Source organism: Rhea americana, unplaced genomic scaffold, assembly GCF_003343005.1.
Source record: "Rhea americana isolate MKP2758 unplaced genomic scaffold, rheAme1 scaffold_76, whole genome shotgun sequence".
NCBI lineage: Eukaryota > Metazoa > Chordata > Aves > Rheiformes > Rheidae > Rhea > Rhea americana.
This window is the reverse complement of record NW_028186934.1, coordinates 1,606,375-1,631,470: the sequence shown is the minus strand read 5'-3', so window position 1 is coordinate 1,631,470 and position 25,096 is coordinate 1,606,375. Positions and strand designations below refer to the sequence as shown.

Genomic DNA, 25,096 nt, shown 5'->3' with positions numbered 1-25,096 from the left:
AAAGCAGGATCTGACTGGTGGACTCCAAACAGGCCTCAGGTTTGTTTTGTTCAGGGTAAAAGAGTTCAGGATGAACCTTTGTCCTGAAGGACAGGTGACCGGAAGGGAGTGGTGGCTGGGGGCCCTGACACATTAGGGAAGATGGGATTGAAAAGGGGAGCCGGAGAAGCCTTTCCGTTGTCACCCAAGGGAAGGGTGCGAGGGGCAGCGCGGCAGCCTGATTCCCATCTCCGTTACTCCGGCGAGTAGTCTAACTCGTCGTTGGCGATCAAGGCCTCCGAATTCTGTTTGTGTTTGCCTTTGCTTTTCGATTTGCTACTTGTCCGATGGCTTTCCTTTGCTCCYGCCATTTGCTGGTAGGAGAAGCCTTTGTCCTCAGAAGGGCCCCAGTCCTGRTAGTTCTCACTCTCATTGGCATAGGAGAAGCCATCATCCACAGAGAAGGGGTCAACATCTACATCGTAGCGCTGGTACGTACTCTGATGAAGTGCCTCTTCCCGGGCACTGATCTCCAGGGTGCTGTTCCACATGCCATAGCCAAAGTAAATGAGCAAGCCTGCAGGGGTGGGAGAGAAGGAGAAGATCTGGCCATTAACTGTCYCAGGGGAGAAAGGGTCTGGCATAGGAAAATGGTGTGCTCTGGCTCTRTCAGACACTCAACTGTTTTAAATGYGCAATGAGGATGACCGCAGTGACATGCCTTCTTCCTGCTGGTGCTTCTCTTAGCTGTACACCTCTGAGCCCCAGATGGAGACAAATGAGAGTGAGCGTACAGCTAAAAATGCATGATGCCTGGAAGTGGACATSTGCCCCCCAAAGACCAAGTCTTTGGATGATGTATCAGCCTCCTCCCATGAAACGTGAGGTTGGCTCAAGTTGATGAGGATTAAATATAAGTAACTATGTTCTTAAAGTACTGAATGTTTTAATTGATATCTGGTCTTTGAACCTTGTGATTGTGTTTTCAAGCTTCTACCTTTGACCCAGGAGGTAATGTTTTAAACATCAGCTGTGAYAGCTACTTAACCATGTGATTCTGTGTTCTTAGCTTTAGGAGGGAAATCAACTCTCAACAGACTTTTTTACTTGTATCCTAAATGCTAAAAAMCCTACATTTCCATCCTGTTATCCTCCCAGCTATCCTTTTCTCCCTGGAGTTTTCTTATATTCTCAGTCTCTGTCTTACTGATACTCACAGCCAAACATGCCTCAGGRTTATCAGACTTAGTATATTTGGTATTAAAACAACTCTGAAATCCTGTCTCTTCCTCTTGGGAGTATTTTTTCAGGTCTGCACATTTCTCGTTCTCTCTCTCTAGCCCTGCATGATCTCACCTTCCTATTTAACCATACCAATGCTTTYCCTAGAAATAAATGTATCTGGAAATCTAAATTCCTAACTGGCAGTGGATCCTGCAATTAACCTGCTGCAGATGTGTCTGTAGAGAAATCTGAGCCCCTGGTGTGCCATGGACTGGCAGTGGGTAATTATGTTTGGGAGATTAAATTGAGTGTCCATGCAGAAGGGCTGCAAATCTCATCCAGCAGGACAATTCAACATGAAAACAAATGGGATCCCATAATGCTAGCACTCCCACCTCTGCTATGGATGTGGAAAGTGAAGTCCATTACAGGTCAGTGAAGTGATTTAACCGACTTGTTGCCATTTCTGGTAGCCACAGAAGTATTGGATGTGTCCCATAGGAGAAAGTATTTAAGCACAGCAGATTGAGCTGATGCTTTGAAGTCACTTTGCTTCAAAGGTGCAGGCAGAAGGTCTTTCCACTGGATCTGTGGCTTCACCTATCTCTTTTTAAGGGCCAAAAGGCTTGGAGAACGTAATCTCGGGCCAAAGGATGTGTGAGGGAGCTACTGCTGAACAGCTAGACATGGGGTTAGCTGAGCTAAGCATCAGCTGGTGCTTCTGCTGTGGGACAGAAGCACCCACAGAAGTGGAGGAAAAAAGGTTATCTCCCAGCAACTTCCCCCACCTGGAGGACAGAAACTGAGAGGCTTATTTAAAATCTCTGAGATGCCAAAGAGGAGAACTGAGATTTGTCAATGATGTCATCACCTGGCTCTACAAATGAAGGTTAAACCTCTACAAAGAGCATAAAGCTCCTGAGAAATTTGCAAAATGTGGCAGGATCTTGGAGGATCCAATCACTATATTCCGTGTCAGCCTCTTTTTCCCTTCAGAAAAGGTATGATTCATACCTTATGGTGAGAGACAGCAGCCTGCCCGTATCATTTGCACTGATTCTCATTCACGGGAGTCAACTRTTCCACCAAATGCCATCGACCTGGGAGCACACTGTGTGCTCTTTTTGCCACCTCTTACCAAAAAAAGTTCTTTCACAGATGGCTGGTCTGTGCACAAATTTTTCTGTTTGGAGAGGATAATGRAGCTGATATCCTACTCTCAGACTGATTAAAGCCTAAAAACATACTCTGTGATGCTCTTTGTCAAGCCCTTGATTTTACAGCTCAGCCAGGTAGGGCTACTTKGAAAGAAAAAGATAAAGCAGAGCAAATGAAAGTGCTGGTGCTGGCTTGGAGCCCAACGGCACRCAGTGTCACCTTGGGGAGCAACGGCAGTGCCGGGGGCTCTCCCAGCTCTCTCTCTACCCTCTGCCCCTTTCTCCCTCTGAGGGCCAGTGTGACATGCAGCACAGGGCCTTAGAGTCTGCTCGCAAAGGAGAGGGCTGCGGGTCTGATAGTTGGCCAGAGCATGTCCTTTTAATCGCTAGCACGGTGCACAGGGTTCCTTGCCTGAGACTGGGGCGCCTGTGTGCTACTGCAATATATATAAGTAATACTATTTCCCCATAAAGAGTCCTTGTCTTTGATACTTTTCTGTTGCTTCAGTTTTGCATAGTCTAGCATCCAGGAGGAGCTATTAGAGCTGGTTTTTTTTCGTTTTTTTTTTTCCTCTTGCTTATTTTGGGAGGATGTGGATTGCAATGTAAATGAAGGGAAACTATGGGTTTGTCAGGCTCCCAGCTACCTGCCAAGAAGCCTAAATTCTGCAAAAAAGCCACTCAGATGTGAGCTTTCAGGATTCACAACAGAGCGTGCGAGACCTGAGAGCCCCCTGCCACGAAGCTAAGGGTGTAGACTGAGACCTGGAGATAGAGTCAGCAGATCCCTCAGCTCTTCCCTYCCCAAGGCTGCTGGGGTTGGATAGCCCTGGATTTTGGAAATGCAGCATTGAGATTGCAGTGTGGGCTGCTGAAAGAGCTCAAGTGGGTGAAATAGGAGGAAAACAGAGAGATTTCTGTCAGAAACCTGCCTGCAAGGCAATTTCCAAAAACCCACCTACTTTGCATCTAAAAACTCATCAAAACAGTCACCTTTCCACGAAACAGTTTACTTCTTCCATCAAACTGACATTTTCTGGAGGTGTAATTCTCCAGCTGACTGTAGTTCTGAGTCTTGATTAACTGAGATTTGTAAGAACTTTGGGATTACAAAGGGAAAATGCAAAGGAGTGGAAAAGCAGCCATGTCAGTCTAAGTACTCTAATTAGCAAAGTTACTATTAATGTCCTTTCAAAGCAGAGTAGATTAATAAATAAATAAATCTAAGACTTACCCACAAAACACCAGACAGCAAATCGGATCCACGTGACCGTGGAGAGCTTCAGCATGAGATAGATGTTCACCAGCATAGCAAACGCAGGGACGAAGGGGAGACAAGGTGCCATATACGGCAACTTTTTTGGGTTTTCCGGCTGCTGTAAGATCACAAACACCAGTACAACAATGAGCAGGATCATCAGCACCACGAGGAGGACMGCCCACCAGCTCTGCTCGTAGATGTAGTCTGCACCGAAAATGATGAAAGAGCAGAAGATGAACATGAGAACAAAGAGCAAGAGCACGCATGTGGTGACCGTATGACCGGTGGCTACAGTTGGGCGATCCATTTTCCCTGGCAGGCCAAGGTGGATCCGCATTGTGTAGTAGCGTGGACCGATTAACTTCTTTAGCTTGATGAGGTAGATGTTCTCAGACTCATCTGCCTCTATTCCTGTGGTCATGTCGACCGTGCCATAATTTGGGTGATTTACACTGTAGGTGGATTTATCGGATTTCCCTATTAGCATCTCATTGTCCCCCAGTGATGGCAGATTTTTTGCCCCRCATGTGTTGGTTGGTTGGCCCGTAAACTCTTCTCCTTCACTCCCTGGGGAACAAGCTTCCTTCTCACAGTCAGCTAGGATGCCCTCCTTCTTCTGAGTGTGCTCCTCAGAGAGGAATTTAACAAAGCCATCAATGTCACTCTCTGGCTGGTATCGGAGGAGCAGGACACAGACGGAGACCAGGGTGTAGGCGAGGAGTGTGCCGATGGACATCATTTCTATGAGGTCCCGTAGGCTGACCAGCAAGGAGAGCAGGGCTGCTAGAAATCCTGAGACAATACAAGCCACTACTGGAGTTTCCGTGTAAGAACTGACGTGGGACAAAAATCTAGAGCGTGAAACAGTTGCAGAAAGTTAAAGTTGCAGATCACAGAGGTTCCCTGTCATAATAACACCTACCCAGCTGGAAAGGCACAGAGTCAGCTCAGATTTATGATCACTTCAGCTCTCATTGCTTTTTCGAGCTTAACTTCCAGACAAGTACAGAGCGGAAATAGCGCTGAGGCTGAATCTGGAGTTAGATCTAGCTCTAACAATCTCTGTGCACTCTGAAATATTCAGCTGGATACTTGCAAATGCAAAGCAATACCATGATTTTATGCATAGAACCTGCTCACCTTTACAAGTAACTCTTGAACTGAATATTCATCCTTGGATAACTTATGTCTTGAGACACCTACACCAAATGAGAGACTGAAGGGAGGTTGGATGGACTCAGTGGAGAATACTGCAGCAGTTACAGGATGCCAGGGCAGGGATGCCTCTTCCCCTCATGTTATGCATGGAGGACACAGACCCCTGCACTTCTGCTTGGCTCCTAACATTACAGGTAACTCTTGGCTTGCCTGTGAAGATACAGTGGCTGTGCAGGTCTGTGGCACAGATGATGGAAGCATGCTGGGGCAAGTGAGTCTTTTCGACTCTTTTGCTAGAGCTCAGCACCCCCAGAAACAAAAGTGGCAAAGCTCAAAGTTTGTTCTGTGGTAGTCCACGTGGGATTTTGTCGTGGGGCAACGGCTAGGTTTCTTCTTGTTTTTAATAATGCTAGGGATTTTTTTTCCTTTCTCCATGCAAGAACCTTGGGCACAAACCTCAGTGGATGGAAAGAGTCTCCAGCCTAGTTGTAGCACAACATAGTCACTTGTTGTGCAACAGGTTAAGACCATAGTAGGCAATTTTTAAGACAACTTTCTAGCAAAAGAAAAAAGCTTGATCTGAAAGTGCAGCCATGGATTCACCATCCACTAGCACACAGGTCTGGAGCATTTTCCTTTGCACAGGTGGGTTAGTGCCCAGCSACTCCCCTTCATGTTGAGTGTGTGGATATTTTGTTCTCACAAGGCATGGCAGTGCTACCTCAGGTTAGCTGGGGACCACCTCTTCCTACCTGAGCTATGTATGCATGCACAAGAAACTTTGGMCACCTCTGTAGACCTCTCCTGACTTTTCTGGGGTTTTGCTTTGGTTTGTGTGCTGCTCTACAAGCACTGAGTTTGTCTGTGACCTTGTGCTCCACGGGGTGAGGGCAGCTGACTGTCAGGATGTGGGAAAGTCTCTGGCCCCAGCTCACCTACCCTGCTTGTTCTGAACTTAGGAGGGCTTTGCTAGCTAGCATCTGYCTGTGCTGCTTTGATCCCTTTCAGGTATTGCAGACCTTGCAGTTTGATTATACTAAGTATTAAAAGAGAAACTGCCTCTGAACTGACGGGTTTCCATAGCAAAGACAAAATAACTCACAAAAGATTTCACATAAATCACTTATACCCTGATGTCATGCCAACAAGCATCCAGGGAGTGAAAATAAATGGCAGCAGAGGCACGACTGACCTGAAGAGCAGCCCATCACCGGCCATAGCGTAAATGACTCTCGGCATTGGGAAAAGGGAACCCAGCAAGCTCACTGTCAGTCCTGCCACAGACCCGATGGCAACGATGAATTTAGCAGCGTAGAATCCACGGGCCACAAACATTTCCATGAGAGGGGATTCGGTGTCAATGGCATCGTATGGCACCATCAGAGTGAGGATAACGCTCACCTATGGAAGACAAAAAGAGCGGCAGGGGAGCACGGACGTTAGCGATGGGCAGCACCTTTGGTCTTTGCTGAGGACTCGCTGGACATGASAGCAGTTTCTCAAAGATGAAAAGCCAGAAAATTTCAAGTCTGATTTCAGATGCTGGTCATATCCCTATGTTCCCTGCAGAGGGGATGTAAAATGGTAAACGCAGAAGACAGCGTGTTCTCAATCAAGGGGGTTTGCACTGCCTTGGGCTCTGCCTTCCCAAGGCAAAGAAAGGCAGCTCGAGGCTGGCTGAGCAGCGGCTGTGACTCTGGACCGTTAGTGGGGCTCCGTGGGGTAAAGGACACTGCATTCAGCTATGTTCCCATGCATGGGGACCGTGCTATGAGTCATTGCCTCTCCCTGGGGAGCAAACCCAAGGCAGAATCACTTGGGGAAATGTTCTGATCTCATTTCAGGCACGGAGAAGCTGGTTTCAAGGAAAGCCACCATCCTGCAGGAGAGGGCAGGGGGTGAGTTTCCTGTAAAATTATCAGAGCGGTGCTCTTCCCCATCATGGCTCTATTTTGCTGTCTTACAGTGAAAGTCCCTGAATACAAACATGCAATTATCGGTGTGTGGAAAGGCTGGACACTGCTTTTAATACTTGTCTCACCTGGCTATCCATGCCCGTTACAGCACAGCTGGTGAGCTGAGCTAACGGSGGCCCTCTCCCACCTCTCCAGCAGTGGCAGTACTGCTTCTCCCAAAAATGCAGCCCAGAGGATGGCTGCAGCAACACTGCCGCTCTTCCACTTTGCTATGCTTTCAGCCGTGCGCTCCCCTGAGTAGCTGAGCATGGGGGTGACCGGGGGAAAGACAGGCTGCCGCCACTCCTGCAGCCGGCACAGGGATCTCGTTGGAATGAACGTAGCCGAGTCCTCTGCCCGGAGAAATAGCTGCGCCGGGGGCCCGGAGGGCAGCCTCCGTCGGACACTGCTGCAGCCACGCAAACGCAGCTGATTTCTCAGCCCCCTCCGAAGAAAGAGCCGTTGTTCCAGGGCCTGGCTGGCACGCCGTCTCACGGAGAGAGGGGAGCCGCGCTGACGCCCAGCAGGGATAGACACTTCTATATGTATATATATGTACACACCTATGCACACAGATAGCACTTACGGACACGTATGCGGTCAAGCACATGACGAGCGAGGCCGTGATGGCGTAGGGGATGGAGGTGTTGGGACTCTTGGCTTCCTCTCCTGTGGTCGCGATGATGTCGAAGCCGATGAAGGCGTAGAAACACGTTGCTGCCCCTTTCAGCACCTGCGCGGAGAACGGAGCGCGTCAGGGCCCGCACTGAGAGAGCGGTTCAAACGCAGCCCGGGCCGCTCGAGGCATCTGCAGCTCCCTGACGGCAGACCACGAACCTGCGGCTAGGCAGCGCCTGGATCTGCTAGGGGATCCTGGCAGTGGCAGAGGAGACAATTAACTGATTTCAGGCACTCATTTGTTTTCACAATATTCCATCCCAAATCTGATTAAATTAATACGGACTTGTAACATGTTTACACATTCCGTCTTAGCAACGTTCTTCACGCGGCAGCAAAATCTGCTAATAAAGGAACCAAAATAGAGCATAAACAGTCAGATGTGTACCGCTTTCCAAATCGCTTCAGTTTGGTCTGGAAGCTGCAGATAGATTAGGAGCACATGCTGGGAACACTTGGACGACAAATTATTTGTACTGTTTAGATATTTCATTATGTTTTCTTTAAATATACAAGATTAGCAAGAATATTTATAAATAGATTAGCAAAGAAACAAACACTGAAGCAGCCTGAAGACTATATAACTCTAAGAAGTGAGTTATTTGCAATTACCATACCTTAGCACACACAGCTATCTAGCTAGCYGAATAACACATGTCCATCTCATCTCTGTGTCATCTGCTTAGTACCAGAATATAAGGTAAAATTCACCTCTTTCAGGGAGCTATCATCTGTAATTAAGTTTTAAAGTGTCTCTATATTGYTTGGGGATCTCATGCCTGTGCTGTGCCCACAGGTGATTTACAAGCTAGAAGCAGAGATTCAGATTTACTTTTACTTTTTGCTTGATTTGGGAAGCAAATAACCAGCTGAGAGTGATGGGAAGGCTCTTGGTGTGTTTTGGAGATGTATCTTTGAAAAATATATATTTGTGCCAGGAGTTATTTGGTGATTTGAATGGGAGCAAAACATAAAGCTATCTCCTGTTTTCTCTTTTTTATTCCTGTTATATGGCTAAACAGAATCCCAAAGTAAATATGACCTCCACTCTCAGATGGGCCTCAGTGAATTTCTAATCACTGTTTTTCTCTTGCAGGGCAGTACTGATTTATTGAAGGGAGATGAAGGGAAGGTATGGGACCCCCTCAGTAATCACGATTTTGGTTTACTTTACTTTCTTGCTTATTTTTCTGCGCAAGACCCTGATGGAGTCGAGCAGTGTAAATCTGAGAAATTATCTTGGGTTTAGGCCAGCTGAGATATTTTCAGTCTCTGTTCATCCTTGGATAAAAACCAGTTCAAGCAAGCTAAAAAAGCCAAATATGTCCAAAATCTCAGTAAGCTTTGAGGGAGCATCCATAAAATAAGCACTGGCAGGTGGCGTTATGAAGTGCTCAAAACAAATGCTTGAGAACATTGATACTGAAAAACAGCCAACATAAGTATCTCCCCTTTTCTGCAGAGCCTGAGCTAGCTCTTCCTGAGCTTTCTTTCTTGAATGGCTACTGCATTTTCCTATGTTAAACCTGTCTATTAATGGCATTCCCTGGTGTCTGTATGATTTTATGGGCACTTTGGCTCTGCAGGAGGGCGTTGTGGAAGCAAGCTAAGCTGTAGCAGGAGATATGGACAGAACATTGCCGTGTCCTTCAGGCTTTGCAGAGCTAGGAGGGCCCAGATCCACACCTGAAATGCTGGAGGTCTCTGGCCAAAGCACAAGTGGGTTTAGAAGGCCAACAAGCAGAGAGTTAAGTGGAAGTGGTGCCCACATACCATGAGCAAAATGCTGCAGTCTTGGGGGTTCGGCACAGTATGGGGGCACAGCAGGGAGCGCTGCGGGCAGTGCTGGGGACCCTGGAGTGCAGTGCTGAGCACTTTCCAGGTGCAATGGCTCAAGGAAGGCACAATACTCACCCCTGGCCATCCAAATGGCAGGAATTGCCCTTCAGACCAGTTGTCACCTTTGACAAAGAAGAGCCCAGCAATCATGATGAAGATCCAGACTGCCAGGTTAATGACGTTGAGCACGTTGTTGAGCCCCACCGAGTTCTTCACACCCATGGCCACAATGATGGTGACAATGACAGCAATAAGCAGAGCAAGGAGGTCAGGGTATGACTCCTCTCCTTTCCCTGGATAAAAGAAAAGAAGTCTGTAAGTCTTCATCCACAGCAAGGAAAAACATCTCCAGAATCTCTGTGGGCTTTTCTAAATGCTTTTCAGATTCTGAAACAATATAAGTTTTTCAGAACTTGATCTCATTGCAAAGGACTCGTGGTGGTCTTGGTGTGTCTCTGCCTCCACTTTCTAAAGCCATTTTACAGAGATGATAAATCATGGTGCCTGAAGGCACATTTAGGAAATTTAGGAAGGCAACAAATAAATAATCAGGTCTCAGCTTGTAATGTGCATCTGCCAACTACTAATGAAAAAATCAATCATATATTAAAGTTGCATGAAGCTTCTATGGGACAGCAATCTGTTGTTATTTACTGGTAGGAACCACGGGGCATTGCTGAATGGAGCATTGAGTTTACATGCTAGTAATGCAAGCACTGGCTTGTGCTCTCTAAAAAGGATCTGAAGGGGAATATCACTTCAGGGTTGTTCCTGTCTGCAAAAGCCAGGACTTCCCTGCTTTGGCATCATCCCTGTCAGCGTCCTTGTCTGTAGAGCAGCTCTGTATTCAGGGCAGTTTGAAAGATGGTGCAGTTAGACAGAACTGTGCATATGCTGTGGGTTTGCCTTTCAACTGCTGCAGTTCAGTGCTCAGAGATCTTGTTTTCCTGTTTTCCTGACATTACAGATGGAGTCCATATGATTCCTCAGTAAGTAGGCCTGGAGAAGCAGCTTGGATTGCCAGGCTGCTGCCATCATCCCTCTGCACGCATGCACGCTCCCAGCCCGGGTGGGACTGGGCTGCGCGGGAGGTCGTGTCGGTTGTACTAATGAGTGTGTGTGCGTGAGCCTGTGGTGCGGCTGYGGGAGGGAGACAGGCACGCAGATGGCCTGGTAGCATGCCTCGCACCACCCTGATTAGAAACAGCCCTAGGAAAARCATCAAATCAACAATCTGGTAGGAAGATCTTTCTTTTCCAGGCAAAGAGTGTAAATCAGAGAAAGATGCAGGCTAAAGTACCAGATCAAACCCTAACGAAGTTGCCAGCAGGTGCAGTTCCAGGTGCATGCCCTAACTTCGTCGTTTGAGCTCTTCTCTAGAAGAGATGGCTTCATTCTAGCTCGGTGTTCAAACATTTGTGGTTGGATCTGAACTGCAGATTCAATCCCATTCCTGGCAAAAAGAAATTTGTCTATCCTCATACYTCCAATTGCACTCAAGCCTGTTGCCTTTTGCGAGCCACATTGTTGCTACTGGGTAACTCCTCAAGGCTGCATGGACCACAACACGCTGCTSTTGCTAGCACAGGAGACGCAGTCTTCAAAATAGCGTGGGAAAAGTGTAAAGGAGAGCACTATAATATCAAATACTGACTAAATAAGGCAGTAAGAATGGTACAGAAGAGCGGCTACGGGATCCTAYGCGCTGCGTGTGTTTAAATGGGAATGATCAGAGAGCTTGGACTCGGTGAAATGCTCTTTTGCTACTGTTAGCCTCTGAGATTGGACTAGCTCTTCAGAGGTGTTTATTCTGCTCAACTCCAGCTGTTGGGATCGTGTATCTCGGCCCCTCTGAACTGGGTCCRTGAAGCAGACTGCAAAAGGCACATGGATGGTAAATAATGAATGAAGCGTAATACCCATGTCTGACCTTTGATGAGCTTCCAGTTACTTTTTAGGACCTAATTAATGTAGGCATGGCAAGACACCAGGATTTCTAGACGGAGCCTCACCTAGGCCATTCAACGTCCCAACGCTGTTGATCATCCATCGGCTGATGGTGTGGTTCGCCAGCGAGTCGAACATGCTGCTCAGCGCGCTGGCCCCAGCGGCCGTGCCGATCAGGTACTCCAGGATGAGGTTCCAGCCGATGAAGAACGCCACGAACTCCCCCACCGTCACGTAGCTGTAAGTGTAGGCAGAGCCGGTGGTTTTGGGCACCCGCACGCCAAACTCGGCATAGCAAACGCCTGTTTAGAAAAATACAAAGCACCATAAGAAAGCTGTAGAAAGAAAGGAATAAACCTGCCCTGGGTCTGACCGGCTTCCTAACCCGAGGAGATGCCAGGAGCTCTCCCCGGGCTGCAGGACATGGGCCGCAGCGCAGCCCCGCTGCCCTCAGGCTGGGAAGAGGGCGCACACGTCCTTTCCCCAAACCCGTGGTGCCGGGGTGAGGAGGAAGGAGGGGGCCACCTGCGCAGCAGTGGTACCTAACGGGATCAAAGGCCCTTTGCGAAGCAGCTTGCACTTTTTATTTAAAAAATTTTTTTTTTAAGGTGTAACAGGGTTTAGGATGGACTGTGAGTGGCTCTCTTCACCTCCCGCCCCAGGACTGCACTGACTCCTCACCGGGGTGGTTATTTATCGCTGCCTGAGTGCAGCCGCGTCCGGAGGACCGCAGCGTGGTGGGGCTGTGCAGGAAGAGCTGGAGCCTCCGGAGCAGCTGAACGCTTGTGCAGGTGCCTGCAGACCCGGCCCTCGGGGAGGCGACGCACTGCATCTCTGACCGCATCCCGCAGGGGCACAGGAGCACAGAGCTGACCCACGGGCCACGCTTGCGAAGGCTCGCGGACGGGCCAGAGCCTCCCACTGCGTCCGCTGAGACAAGCTTTAGATACGTTCTTGTTCCCAGCAGACGAAATCTCCTTTCTTTCTCTTTCTTCCTCTGCTCCGTTTAAAGCAAAGCAGTCCCGCGTSAGTCGCCCGGCTCTCCCATGGGTGGCCTGGTGGGTGACCTCCGCGAACGCGACGCCCCGGCGTGACGCGCGCCGTGATCTGCCGCTCTGCCGGTCCCCAGCACAAACGAGATTATCTGAGGTACAGAGCTGGCAAACCACCAAGCTCCAGGGCCTGCGAGAGGCTGTGCAAAGCCAGCCCCTTGCCAGGGCCACGCCAGAGTGACAACACTTGCAAGGTTTTGCTCATGAGATAGCTGTCGGGAAGCTTCGGGTGCAACGGGGATCCCTTAGTCAGACGTTATTACTGCGTGTGACAGCCGCCGGGAGGCAGAATGGGTGTGCTGTCTCCCGACACGTATCCTTGCTTTTTCCTACGCCGATCCAGGCAACGGCACTGTCCGAATCGTCCCTGCTCTCGTTTACACCTGTGTGAGATGAGACTGAAGCCATCTTACATAGAGGATGCAAGCTCTTGTAACAGATAAATGCTGTGTGTAAGTCTCATTCTGAAGAGTGGTTGTAAAACGGGTTCAATAGAAGAAAAGAAAAAGTAGTATTTAACTGGAGCTGTTCAGGGAATTTTAGGGAATTTTAATACTTTCCAAACTCCTTGTGGACTTACTATGTTAGGATACTTTGCAATAAAAACCTGACCCTAATACACTGCTGCCTTAAAACAACCATTTGCTTTTCTTTAAACTTAATGGATGGATTTAGCCATAAATTCTCAGAATATTAATCAGAACAAGTACTGGAAGGCTATACCTCATTTTGCATTTTTAACACCGATTAAACCCTTTCTTCTTAACCTCAATTCAGCTAGACTGTGAGTTTTGCAGTACAGCAACCCCTGCCTCCCTAGGCAGCCCGGTGTCCCCGGGGTTAACAGTTTTGAACCTTTATTATCATTGTGCAAAGATGGATTATTTATTGAATTCTTCATCAATTGCCATTTTCTATTTCAAAAATAATAATTGCTTCAAATTTACAATCAGTTCAGTATATAAAGGAGAATGAATAATTTATAATAGCTTTATGAGGTTACTGCTCTTATWATAAGCGCAGTTTTTACACCGAACAAACACAAAATTATTGGATCYGTAAGCTGAATTCAGTGACACTTCTTTTCTTGTTACTGTTTTTTTAACATGCCATTCACTGTTTAACTTGCATGCATGATGCTGGTTGTGCTTTTCAATGGGATACTTGAAAACTTTATTTCTGTAAAGCAGACTGAACTGCAGGAACAAGAAGACAGCTGAGCATCCATCCCCACCTCCAGTCATTATTCAAAGCTGATTAAAAATGCATGYAATCTGCAAACATAAGACATTCACAGATAACTACATGCCTGAATGATTTATGAAACAGATGCTGTGATGGGGACAAGTATCTAGTTTCTCTCTTTGATGGTCTTAAAAATTATATGATCTCTCCTGGAGGCAGATCTACTTCTAGCCAACGACAAGATAAGACTTGAAGAGGATTGTTCTTGATAGAGAATGATAACRGCAAAGCAAAGACATTAATATGTCTAAAATGTCTGAGGTTTCAATCACTCTGCTAGGGTCCTGGAGTAGAAGAGTAATCTCTCTCTGTGCATGAGGTACAGCAATATGCCAGGTGTGTGTGCATTAGATAGAGGGACACATATAGGAAAATATACTACTTTTTCTTTTATCGTACTGTATTCAGTCCAGCAGGCMGGGAGATACGAGATGCAAGATCTGATGGATCTGCCCTGACTGTATTGGGTGGCATCAGTGGTTACTCTGCCTTGCTGCGCTACATGCTCTCCCCCAGAAAGGGGCTAACCGCGCTCCCCCTTCTACAAACAGCTTGCAAAAGGAAGATATTATTGACCTCTTAGGGTGCAGATTTGATCTCACGAAGCTCCGCTGCATCGGACTGGTTGTGAGCGAGCACGTGGCACCAGTGCTGCACAGGCGCCCGCCGCCCGGCCTGGCCGCGGACACGGGCTCTCCTGCAAAAGAGGGTCCTCGCTACGGCGTGTCGTGCTGCGAAGCTCTGCTGTGGCAGCAGGCTTGCGGCACTGCCACCAGCGAGCCCAACCGACTGCATTAGTAATATTCAATTAACCTGCCTTAGGGAGAGTACATGCTACAAAGCCCATGGTTTCCCGTCTCCTCTTTACTTCGCTCTTTGAAACATTTTTGTGCTTTCATGCAACATTTGCAGGAGTACCGCACTCTGCGCTCCTTGTGCGGGGTTGTAGCGGCCCTGACCCTGTGCGTCTGAAAACCTGGCTGCCGTGGAGGAAGGGGAGAGCCACAACCCCTTTCGGCGTGCGAGGCTCCTCCTCACCGCTGCCGCTCGTGGAGCTTCGCCGGGCGGCTTTTCTTTGGAGGACGCTGCCGTAGAAAGGGGCCCACCACCCTTTGGAGGTGGCCACAAGGGGCGGCAGCGGCGCGGTGGCCTCCGAGTGTCAGGGGACCACAACCTGCATGTCACCAGGGAGGGCCGAGGTGCCACCGGGAGCTGCGGGGGTCGGGGGCTGCACAGGGTGCGCTGGTGCAGAGGCGAGGCTTTGCCTGGCAGACCTCTGAGAAAAAAGCATTTCGAAGTGTGGGGCACAAGACCAAGATGTTTGCAAAATCAGCACTTCTACTAGTATTTAGAGCCTTTAAATATTTTGTCTGTTCTAATTTAAAGGTTTTTTGCAATCCAGGGTTGCAACTGTTTTCTTGCTCTGCAGCGTTGGAAAGGTTAGCAGCTTCAAGGCAGGAGTCCCTATGCAATACCAGCTTGCAGAAAACGACAGAAAAATCCTGCAATCACCTTGCATCCTGCAAACACCAACTTAAGTGGCGTCACTGAATTCAGTGGCACTTTTATTTACAAGGACAGTTCCTAAATGTCTGCAGAACCGGGGCTTTGCAGCACTGCTGGGTTTCAGCTTTTCATTGCAAGGGATATCTCACAAGTAAAAGAAAAAATCCCGCCCTTTCAGAAAACGGTGTTGACGACGGCTGTGTGGACACCCGTAGACACAACCAAGGGCCGCCTCGCCTCTCGGCGCTGGAGATGGGGAGGTGACCGTGCACGCGGTGCCTGCGGGCTGTGGCTTCTCCCCCAAACCAGCTACGCGGCACCTCGGCCACCCCGGTGCCCCGGGAAGCACAGCTGTGTGCTGGGGCGTTGGGTTTATCCTGCCTGGGCTAGACTAGAGTTAAGGCAGGCAGCAGCTTAGCGTGAAGTGCAAGTAGATGGAGTTAACTGTTTTTTCTGTTCGTCTCCCTGGCTTTCTGGCTAATGCTTGAATTATTTGCCGTGATGTGTGTTTGGCCTGAAACAGGTTCATGAAACAGCAATTCAGATGGAGGGTCACTGCAGAAATTGCCAGGTCACTTGGCTCTTTTCTGAGTAAAACTTTTTCCTCCGTTCCCAAGGAGTCTGAAGATTTACCGCCCGGGCGCGAACCACCCGGCTGCTTCGGGACAACCGGGGCACGCGYGGAGAGCAGCACCGGGGTCTGCCTCGTCAGGGGGCAGGGACTGCCCTCCTGCCCTGCGCGGCAAAACCTCTCTCGTGAGTCAGGCGCCGTGAACTGAGCGCCGTGGACGTTTGCTGGCAAACAGGGGCCTCTGAGAGTGCTGAGCAGAGGCAGTAGGAATTGTGAAATCCCCCCGGGAGTCGACACCCCAAAGCCCAGAGCTGCAGACGGCTGGATAGCCCAGCTGGCGCTGCAGGGGGGCCGCTGCAAGGGGTGCTGCTCAGCACCTCTTATTTTGCTATATTTTGTTCCTGGTGGCATATTGGGGCGGCAGCGGCTCTGGCGCGTGTGCTAGCCCTCCTGCAGCCTGCTCCGCCTGGCACATCTCGGGAACCGCGAGATGTCCTGCAGCGCCGTGCCGCGAAGGGACGGACGTTTCAGGTGGAGCAGGTTACGGAAAAGCTTCCAGAGCGTCTGCAGGCTGGATGCCGGCTCGTCCCGACAGACGCGCTGCCAGCCAGCCTTCTGCCGGCGGGGTTTGCAGCAGCGCTGGAGGTAACGCTAATAAATTCATGCTTCTGTACAAGTAACCTACAGGGACCATCCTTCAGCAGCCAAGAGCAGCCATTTTATCGAGACCGGTACGCAGCAAAAACTTATTTTCAACAAACCACTGAGCCATCCCAATTTGTCTGTTCTGTTTAATGGCCACTATATGCAAATATATCAAAGGGAGCTCCAGGAATAAAACTTCCTTAGGAGAAGGACTCCCACCCTGCAAGGACAGAAAGGCATCGTTAGGCCAGTTGACCTCAGCGCGGGCCAGCTGGCTCCTGATCAGCTCCGGCGAGAGCCCCAGCTCCAGCCTCCTYCCCCTGCGGCCGAGCAGCCCCCGGGCGGTGCCGGTCTCCGTGCCCGAAAACTCCCACCGGTGGCTACCGGAGTTGCAGAGCGATAATGGGGCTGGGTAAGATGAAAACCGCCGATTTTTCGAAGAGGAGGATTTGGTTAGACACTGAGGTCAGGATGATGAATCCCAACTATAGCAGCAGACTGAGCGAGTCTGTGGTATCTCCTGCACTGGAGGGTTTTTTTTTAGAAAGAAGTTAGATGAGCATTTTTGCTTGAGAGCTGGATAAAAGGCCTTCCAGTGAGAGAATAAAAGAGACCAATTTGATTTAATCTATTTGGAAGAACAGAGAGGTGAATCAATTACAGTGTGTCTGTAAGTACCTTAATGGGGAACAGCACTGTCTCTTACATCCAGAGGAAGGTGTAACCGGAATTTGTCTGAAAGACAAGATCAGACAAATCCACATCTGAAACTGGGCAAAAAGCTTGAACAGTAGAGAGGGATTTACCACTGGAACAACCTGCCCAGTGGGAATTCTTTGTGGATGTCTTCAAAGCAAGTTGAATGGTTTTCTGGAAGAAGTATTATAGCCAAAGCCCTCTTGCGCTCAATTTGCAGGTAATGGGATCTGGCTTAATGATCTGTGACATGCAAAAGAAAAACAAGAGATCAATTTGTCTCGTTTGGCCTTAAAACTCTGAGTTTAAGTAGCTCCTTCAAATCTGTCCGTCCACACCTGCCTGAGTTTGGCGCCCTACATGCCTGCAATGAGTGCTAAATATTAAGTGAGAGCTGAACTGGTCCCCCAGTTCACCGGATGGCCCATCCGACTCCTGAACCCTTGCTCGGTTTTACTTGCCAAAAATGTGTTGCTGTTATAAACAACAGTGTCAATGATGAAGTGAGGAAGCGGCCAAGGAGACTATCAAAGCATTGCATCCTTAGAAAAACACTTCCCCAGAGCTACAAAAGCAGCTCGAGATGGAGGAAGAACAGTAAACACGGCGCACCACGTAGGGCTCCCACGCAGGAGGACCACCAGAGCTTTCACCTAAAGTGCAAAAGCACCTTCTGAAGGACAGGGTCTTCCTCAGATGAGACCCCCTCAGGCTCTGCAGGCTTCTTGGTTTGCTGTTGGTGTGTGCTGTRACCAGAGAAGCACTTAAAGAGGAGAGAAAGCAGGAAGTAACAGAGACACTGATGCTATTTACTGCCTTGGCTGCCTTATTATTTTTTTGCTTCCCCCCCCCCCCAAGTTAAGTTTATGTGTTGTTTTGGGATATCAGATAGGCATCAGATCTTTTGGGAAAAAAGCCTAAATTGAATGATGCCGTTATACTTTTCTTCCGGGAGCCCGTTTGGTTTTACCTTTCTTGGCTAATGGGAAGGAAAAAAAGAAAACCCTGTCACCTCCGGGAAACGCTGCCGCTCACCTGACAGGATGGAGGCCACAGCGGCGATGATGAAGGAGACGATGACGCCCGGGCCCGCCATCTCCTTGGCCACCAAGCCGGACACCACGTACATGCCGGTGCCCACGCAGCTGCCGACGCCGAGGGAGATGAGGTCGAGGGTGGTGAGCACCCGGGCGAGCTTGGCGCCGGCCCCGGCCCCCTCCAGCATGGACTCCACGGGCTTGGTGCGCAGCACCCGGCCCCGGGCGGCCTGCCAGCCCGCGCCCCACGGCACCCGCCGCGGGTCCAGGCGCCAGAGGAAGCCGCTCATGGTCGGCGGCGGTGGTGGTGCTGGTGGTGGTGCTGGTGCTGGTGGCCTCAGGGGTGGTGGAGGGGCTGCGGCCGCATGGGGCTCCTCCGCTGGAGCCGGACCTGCCGGGAAGAAGTAAAAATAAATAAATAAATAAATATCATTTATTTATTTAAACTTATTTATCTGCTTCTTGTCCGGCGTTCAGTCCAGGGCACCGCAACGGCATCCCGCGCGCGGCGCCGGCCGAGCCGCGGTGCCACTCTGAACGGCCTTCGGAGGCCAGGGACGGCCTTGAAAGCCGCAAAATCATTTGGATTTGCTCTTTTCTCTTCTGCTTTTCCCTCTTAAGTCAGTATCTTCGAGTGCTACCCTGCACCTGCCTCTTTTCCCCCCACTCTTTCTGTTTTTTAAAGAAAACATTTAGTTCTCATAATTCAGATTTCCATTTTTCCTTTTMTTTCTTTTTTTTTGCCTCGAAGACAAAACAATTATTTTTGCCACCTTTACACCCAAAACAAATTATATCGTGCCTATCCGGGCAGCCCTGCATTGCTGGAGTTTGTTAAACGAAACACAGCATTCGCAAGCAAAATTCGCATTTTGCTTGATCGCAGTTCAAATTATGCTGATTTTTACCCCAAGCTGCCACAAGCTGCAGGGACTGCACCTTCTGGCTAATAATAATAATAATAATGAAAAATTACTACCACTCTTAAGCAAATGTTTATCTTTAGGATGAGAATGAAAACGGCTTTTTTTGGCTGCTTCGGGCTGCTCAAGGAGCCGTTTGGTCCGTGGCTTAAATCTTCCATTTTAAACCTTTCCCTCCTTTTGCTGCTGCTTTTCAAGCTTTTTGCTGAAGCAGAGCAGAGCTCCTGTTCCTGCCTGCCGCCAGCAGCACCTGCCCTGCAGATGCCGGCTTGTTGCTACCAAGGCCAGGGGAAATGAGGGCTCTCGACACCTTGCAGAAACGTTGCTGCACTTCGCTCAACCAGTTCCCATCATTTATTTAATTGCTTTGCTGAGCTGATGTAATCTGTCTTCAAGGATGCTCTTAGCTGAGTCTAAAAGACTTCTGTTCTATAGTTAGATTTGCACCAAATTSATTTAAAGTAGCCAGGAAACGGGGCAGAAGAATCCAACTGATTTTTAAACCGTTACGGTTTAGATGGCCTTACCATGATGCAGTCTTCTCAGGTAGCTGGTACCGCAGGAGAAGACTGTTTCCACGTGAGCCCATCCTTGGCTTACTCAAGACAAACCCCCCTTACTGGGATCTCTTTCCATAATTTGTGGAAGCTTTGCCGAAGGCCGTGCTTTGGCTGATGGCAGCCGTGGGGCTGGTCCTACTGAGCAGGTTGGACCAGTTGGCTCGAGCTGCTGGGGCCGTGGGGYGCTCTTCGCTCGAGGTGCGGGCGCTCACCTTTGGGGCATTTTAGCTGACTGAGGGCAGGAGTGTGGCGAACGCGTGCCCTGCGTTTGAAGAGGGTTGGGACTGATGGTTGGACTAGATGATCTCCAGAGGTCCCTTCCAACCTTACTGATTCTATGATGCAGTTTCAGATCACCAATCTTCAAACATTTTTTTCTTTGTTTCTTTGTGTCTAAGCTGTTAAGGCAAAAGGCCTCCAAAACTTCTGAAATGAAATAACTTCCTACTTGCAATCGTGATATTCAGTTGAAGAAATCATTTGAAACAATACCCGATGTTTAAATCGGATTGGTGTATTGCTCCTACGTAGCTTGGAAACATCCTTTCACTCCACTTGAATCCATAAAAAAAAATCTCATGGCTAGAAAACACGTGAGGCAGAAACAGCTCATTTCTGCTCTGCTCCACTAGTCTTGGATGTCTAGAAATACACAGCTGAAGCAGCAGTGTTTTTATTACGAGAAGGAGCGAGCTGCGTCGCTAAAAAATTTTTCCTTTCTGGCTGTAACTTCTCTTTTCACGCTAAAACCTGAGAGCCCAAGGGAGCCCGTTGCAGTGTCGGCACCGCTAGCTCGGAGGAGGCGAACCTGAGTTCGGGAGCTCTCACGGGCTTCCCGAGCTACGCGCRGGTGGGAGGAAGGTCTCCGCTTGCAGACCGCGGTCTCGCAGGCTGGAGCTCGCCGCCGCCGCCGCCGCACGCTTATCAGCCAGCGCTGTTTGTACCGAAACACTGCTCTTCATTAGGCTAAATTGACAAAAACAGCAATCAAGGCAGAGCTCGACGCTTAGGTATTCACAGGCACGGATCTCCCTTCGCCTCTGTCGACTTGCTGAGTTATTCACGGCCGCCGTGCCCGTTGCTGCCGGTGGGAAACGCGGCGTGGGGCTGGCGCCGGCGGGGAGCCGGGACCCCCGGGGGCCGCGGACGGGTGGCCTTCGGCCGCAGCGGATAACTCGCCGCACGTTCAGGGCGGTCGCTCGGACTGGAGCCCCCCCCCGTCTTTTCAGGCCTGATGTCCCCCCACGTCCCCGTGGTCGCTCGGACTGGAGCCCCCCCCCGTCTTTTCAGGCCTGATGTCCCCCCACGTCCCCGTGACCGAGCCTCGGGGGCTAAGGCGCTGGGAGGGTGCCTGGCCCTTTTCTCTGCTCACCACCCGCCGGGGGCTCCGGCTGCGGGAGACGGCACCAAAATAAAGCGCGGACCGGGAACGAGGAAGCTGATGATGGCTCCACCGATTTTCATGCCGGCGAGCAGGAGCGAAGAGGGGGACAGAGGATGCAGCATGCTGGGTTTTACCCCCCCCCCCCACCACCACCTCCTTTTTTCATTATCAGCTCGGTAACTGCGACGCAGCCTTGTATGAACGAGCGCAAGGTCCTGATTGCTTTTTCCATCGCGCGCCCTAGGGCCGGGAGAGGGCTGACGCCGCTCCTCGCCCCGGCGCTTCCCTTGCAAATGCGATCTGATCTGGAGCTTCACGTGCTTGTTTACACAGCGCCGATCCCCCCCGAAGGGGCTGCCACAGGGGAAGGTGGCACTGCCTCCACTACAAACCTCCGCGAAGGGAGGGGGAAGCCGGGTGCGGAGCCCGCAGCTGCTCCCGGCAGGCTCCACGTGCCGTTCGCACAGGTCTGGCCTCGGGATCTTGTGCTTCTGCTGCTAATTTGGGGCTCATTTTTTATCTGCACTCGATCAATTCTAGTGCAGCTGCAATTACTTTAAAATAAAATTCTTACTAAAATTAAATTAATGACATATTTTAGGTTTAAAACTATCTTTCCGTGTTTTACCCACTAAAAAAAATAGGCTTGGGGTTTTGACTTTATCATAAAAAGCATGGAGGGAGGGGTTACTCTTCTATCTGTGCTGCTTCACCGAYGTCAGCATTGCTGCAAGATGGCCAAGCCTCACTATCTTCATTTGGCAAATAAGCAAAACAGAAGAGGAATTGTTTAACCTGACCAAAGCTGTAAGGCAAGGATGCAACACATCCAAAAACTGACCCCATAAACTTTGTACGCCAGCCTCTGTGTAAGTGCAAGAAAGTGTCCTAACAACACGCATGTGTAATCTACTAAAATCGTTAGCAGGTATGCAGAAATTACTCTTTTTTTCTTCCTCTCCAAACTTCAGGTGAGTGGTGTGGTGTGTTGATTTAACTGCTATCTTTGGAGAGAGATTGGACCAACTGGGGAAAAGGCAGAGAGGAGAAAGGGAGAGATGGCAAAGCYTCCTTTCTGTCCTGCAGCTGGTGGGTCCCACTCCCCAAACAAAACAGTCAATCCGGTATTTCAGTGCTGATCTTTGGGTACTGTGTCCATGAACGCAATCAAGAGGAGCTCGTTTGCCCACCTGGCTGAGGAGCACATGGTTGCCCAAGGACCGAGTGCAGGGTATGTACCACAGCTGTGAAAGCCAGTGTTTGAGTGCAGTGCTCTAAGTAATGCAAAATGCATGAGGCGTTCCATTTGTATTTGCAAAAGAGCTATTTAACCACGGGGTGGGGGAGGAGAATTATGAAGAAAGAGGCATATTCAATTTGCACATTTCTAAACAGGTCTAATTTGTCACTGTTGTCTCGAGTTGGCAAAGTAAAAGCCTTAAAATTATGATGATAGTGCTAATGCAGGGAAATGGCAAATCAATGGATTGGTGAGCTGAGCAGACGATGGGGAACCAGGTGCTTCTTGGAGCTAGTTCTGACAGCTTTCCCCTATGAGAATGACAAAGTCGCACGAAATTACTAAATTTGTTTTTCCATCAGTAAAACGGAGAAAGTAGTCATCTTACAGGAGTGCATGAGTGGTTAATTCCATTGGGTTTTCTAATGAAGCTGAAGAGAAACCATGGTAAGAAAATATTAATGCTCTTCTAGCTGCATCTCRTTGAAACAATATTGCTTTTCCTTCTGTACATGAGAATCTGCAAAAGGATCCTTTCRCAGGCTCTGCGCACGTTCAAATATTCATTTGTCACAGCTGTGTGAATTTGCATTCTAAGTGCAGATATTGGTACAAATACTTAARGCTACCAAATACCACCTCTCTCATCCTTTTACAGCCACGAGTCAGGGGAAAACTGAACAAGTAAGTTGGGACTTCTCGGGTAATTCGAGCTCACAGTTTTGGGTGCCCAGACAGAGGCTGCTTTGAGGACTGACAYGCTCATCACTAAAATTCAGGTGCTTAAGACGCCACAGGCTGAGTGCCCAGAAACCTAGTTATTCATCTCGAATGTTTGGCACATACTTCAGCCAAACTTCCCTCTCTTTTTCTGATATTAGATCCACACCCTGAGCTGTGACAGGAGGCAAAAGCCAACTTCCTAGCGTTATAGCGTCTCCTCACTTTCACAGCAAATGGACAGTTTTCAAGCTACGCAGGTGTCACTTCGGAAGCGTGACTGCTGTTGGCATTAACAGGGGCTGAGTGGTTGCAGCCTCGTGCTTGGAATTCTGCAATTTTTCCTGGTTTTGGGGTAATGGGGTGTACTTCCCGTAATTACTGCTTGGATGAGATACAAATTTTATGTAGTGAATCTCGCTATGGGCATGGCTGCCTTTGTACCACTGAAATGATTAGATCTGGATTCCCAGACAGTCTTTTCTAGAAGCTTATTAATTTTAAAATGTCTTTCCTTTAATAACAGGCAGGAAGAAGTCTCYGTAATTACTTGGTTGCTCTTTCTTTCTCTTTCTGTGTAGATCCATACTTTTGTCTCCCAGAATGGAAGTCATTACGCTTTGCTCTAAGCTAACCACGAGAGCTTTTTCATTTGACATAATTCACAAAATGGGTTATCTATTAATGTGTGAAGCTTTCTAACTAAACAAAATGGGTTTTTAGTATAGCAAAGTCTAGCTGATGCATCATTATGACAACTTATTTCATTGCTGAATATCACTTTGAATCTCAGTAGCAGAAACACAAATTACATGTTTGAGTAAAATACTGATTTAAAACTTTGGTTTTATCTTACAAACCAGAAAAATGATGATCCATGTTTCAAATGCAGAATGTTAAATTCACYTGTGTTTTAAGTTTAGGCCTGGCTTAACTTTAGGCCAGGCTTCTGAAGACCTAAAATCTCAYTTTTATTATKATTATTTTTTTAAAGAAGCTCTTTTATTCTGTATTAAGAAACTGTTTTTCTCCTCTCAGCAAAGACTCTCATTTACCCACAGTCTTTCTGGCTTGCTGTAAAGTCCTTCCATGCAGTAAGTGAGTAGGAGTCTGAACTGGTCTTATGCTGTAAACACATCAGCCTTACAAACATGGTTCTTTCTGCTTTTCAGATGCATTTCTCTTTTGCATGTGCACATAGTGTCATTAATAATTTATTATGTCCCAGCAGTAGCTATACAGGCATAATTGATTATGCCTTACCGCCCTGTTTCCATGATTTTGTCAATCAGCTAATAAATGCAWGAGAGGTTTGCAATGAAATGCATTCCTCGGAACTAGAAAGATGTACTGTTCAATTCACAGCCTGTTAAAGCCTCCAGAACAAGTAATAACGTAGTGTATGCATATCATTGTTTTTTGCACATGAGAAAGGGAGCCTAAAGCTATACGGGAATTTGGGTGGTTGTAGCTTGTATCACTAAATTCCTTAACAGCAGTGTGAGGTAGATTCGATGCACTTCCAAGAAAGTGAATAGCAGCTCCTGCACTTCTATTACATGTTTGGCTGCTTATTATTATTCACTAGGACAAAATATCCTTGCCTTACATGAGTAATCCTCCTGCATTGCAACACATCTGATCATATGAGTAATGTGAGCATAAGTGCAGAGAAGAAGAGAATTTTTAATAGCTTCTCTCTGTGTTTAGTCATCTGTCATCGTAAGTTCAGCAAATGCATTGCAACAYGTAAGTAGAGTGCATAATACCTGGCCATGTAGCATGAGCGCTTCTTGACTTTTCCCAATAAGTGAATTATGAATGCACATCTAAGACTAAATGAGGAACGAGGATRTTACTCGTGAAGCAGAACTAAATGAAGAATGATGTGTTCTTAAAATTACTAATATCACAAAAATTAGGGTACTGTAGTATTTCTGGGTGATGCACACAAACTGCCTGGACATGCTCTCGCATAGCAAAGGAATCGGCATAAACAGGCATGATTGCTTTTTCATAAAAAAATGTACTTGTCATTGAAGCCCTGGTAGCTAACCGCGTACTTGCTCTTAGCCTACCCTACTGGTGACACCCCAAAACCTGACCTCTTTCGTGAAGGTAACACATTTTGTCTCCCAACTGGGTCTCCACAGGGTTCTTTGCCCAGCCCAGCAGAAGTAACTCAACTGTTGTACAGGCACATAATTAAAAAAAGAAAAAGTAGAGTTGCTGAAATGTTATTAATATAGCTCTTGTTTGTACTGGAACTCTCAGTCAAGGGACCTCGATGCATTCCTGCTTTGTATTTTAATTTGCTTA

At 48.4% G+C, this 25,096-nt stretch overlaps 1 protein-coding gene across 1 annotated transcript; it reads right to left on the bottom strand.

The window, feature by feature from the left end:
• Positions 1 to 8: 8 nt before the first annotated feature.
• SLC7A14 (solute carrier family 7 member 14) lies at positions 9 to 18,240 on the bottom strand. Its single transcript, XM_085322257.1, has 7 exons — positions 17,949 to 18,240; positions 11,264 to 11,500; positions 9,327 to 9,544; positions 7,321 to 7,467; positions 5,972 to 6,180; positions 3,595 to 4,472; positions 9 to 556 (listed from the first exon to the last, which is right to left on the bottom strand). Exons 1-7 carry the CDS (start codon positions 18,238 to 18,240, stop codon positions 234 to 236), a joined length of 2,304 nt encoding a protein of 767 aa, XP_085178383.1. The 3' UTR covers positions 9 to 233.
• Between the last annotated feature and the right edge of the window lie 6,856 nt (positions 18,241 to 25,096).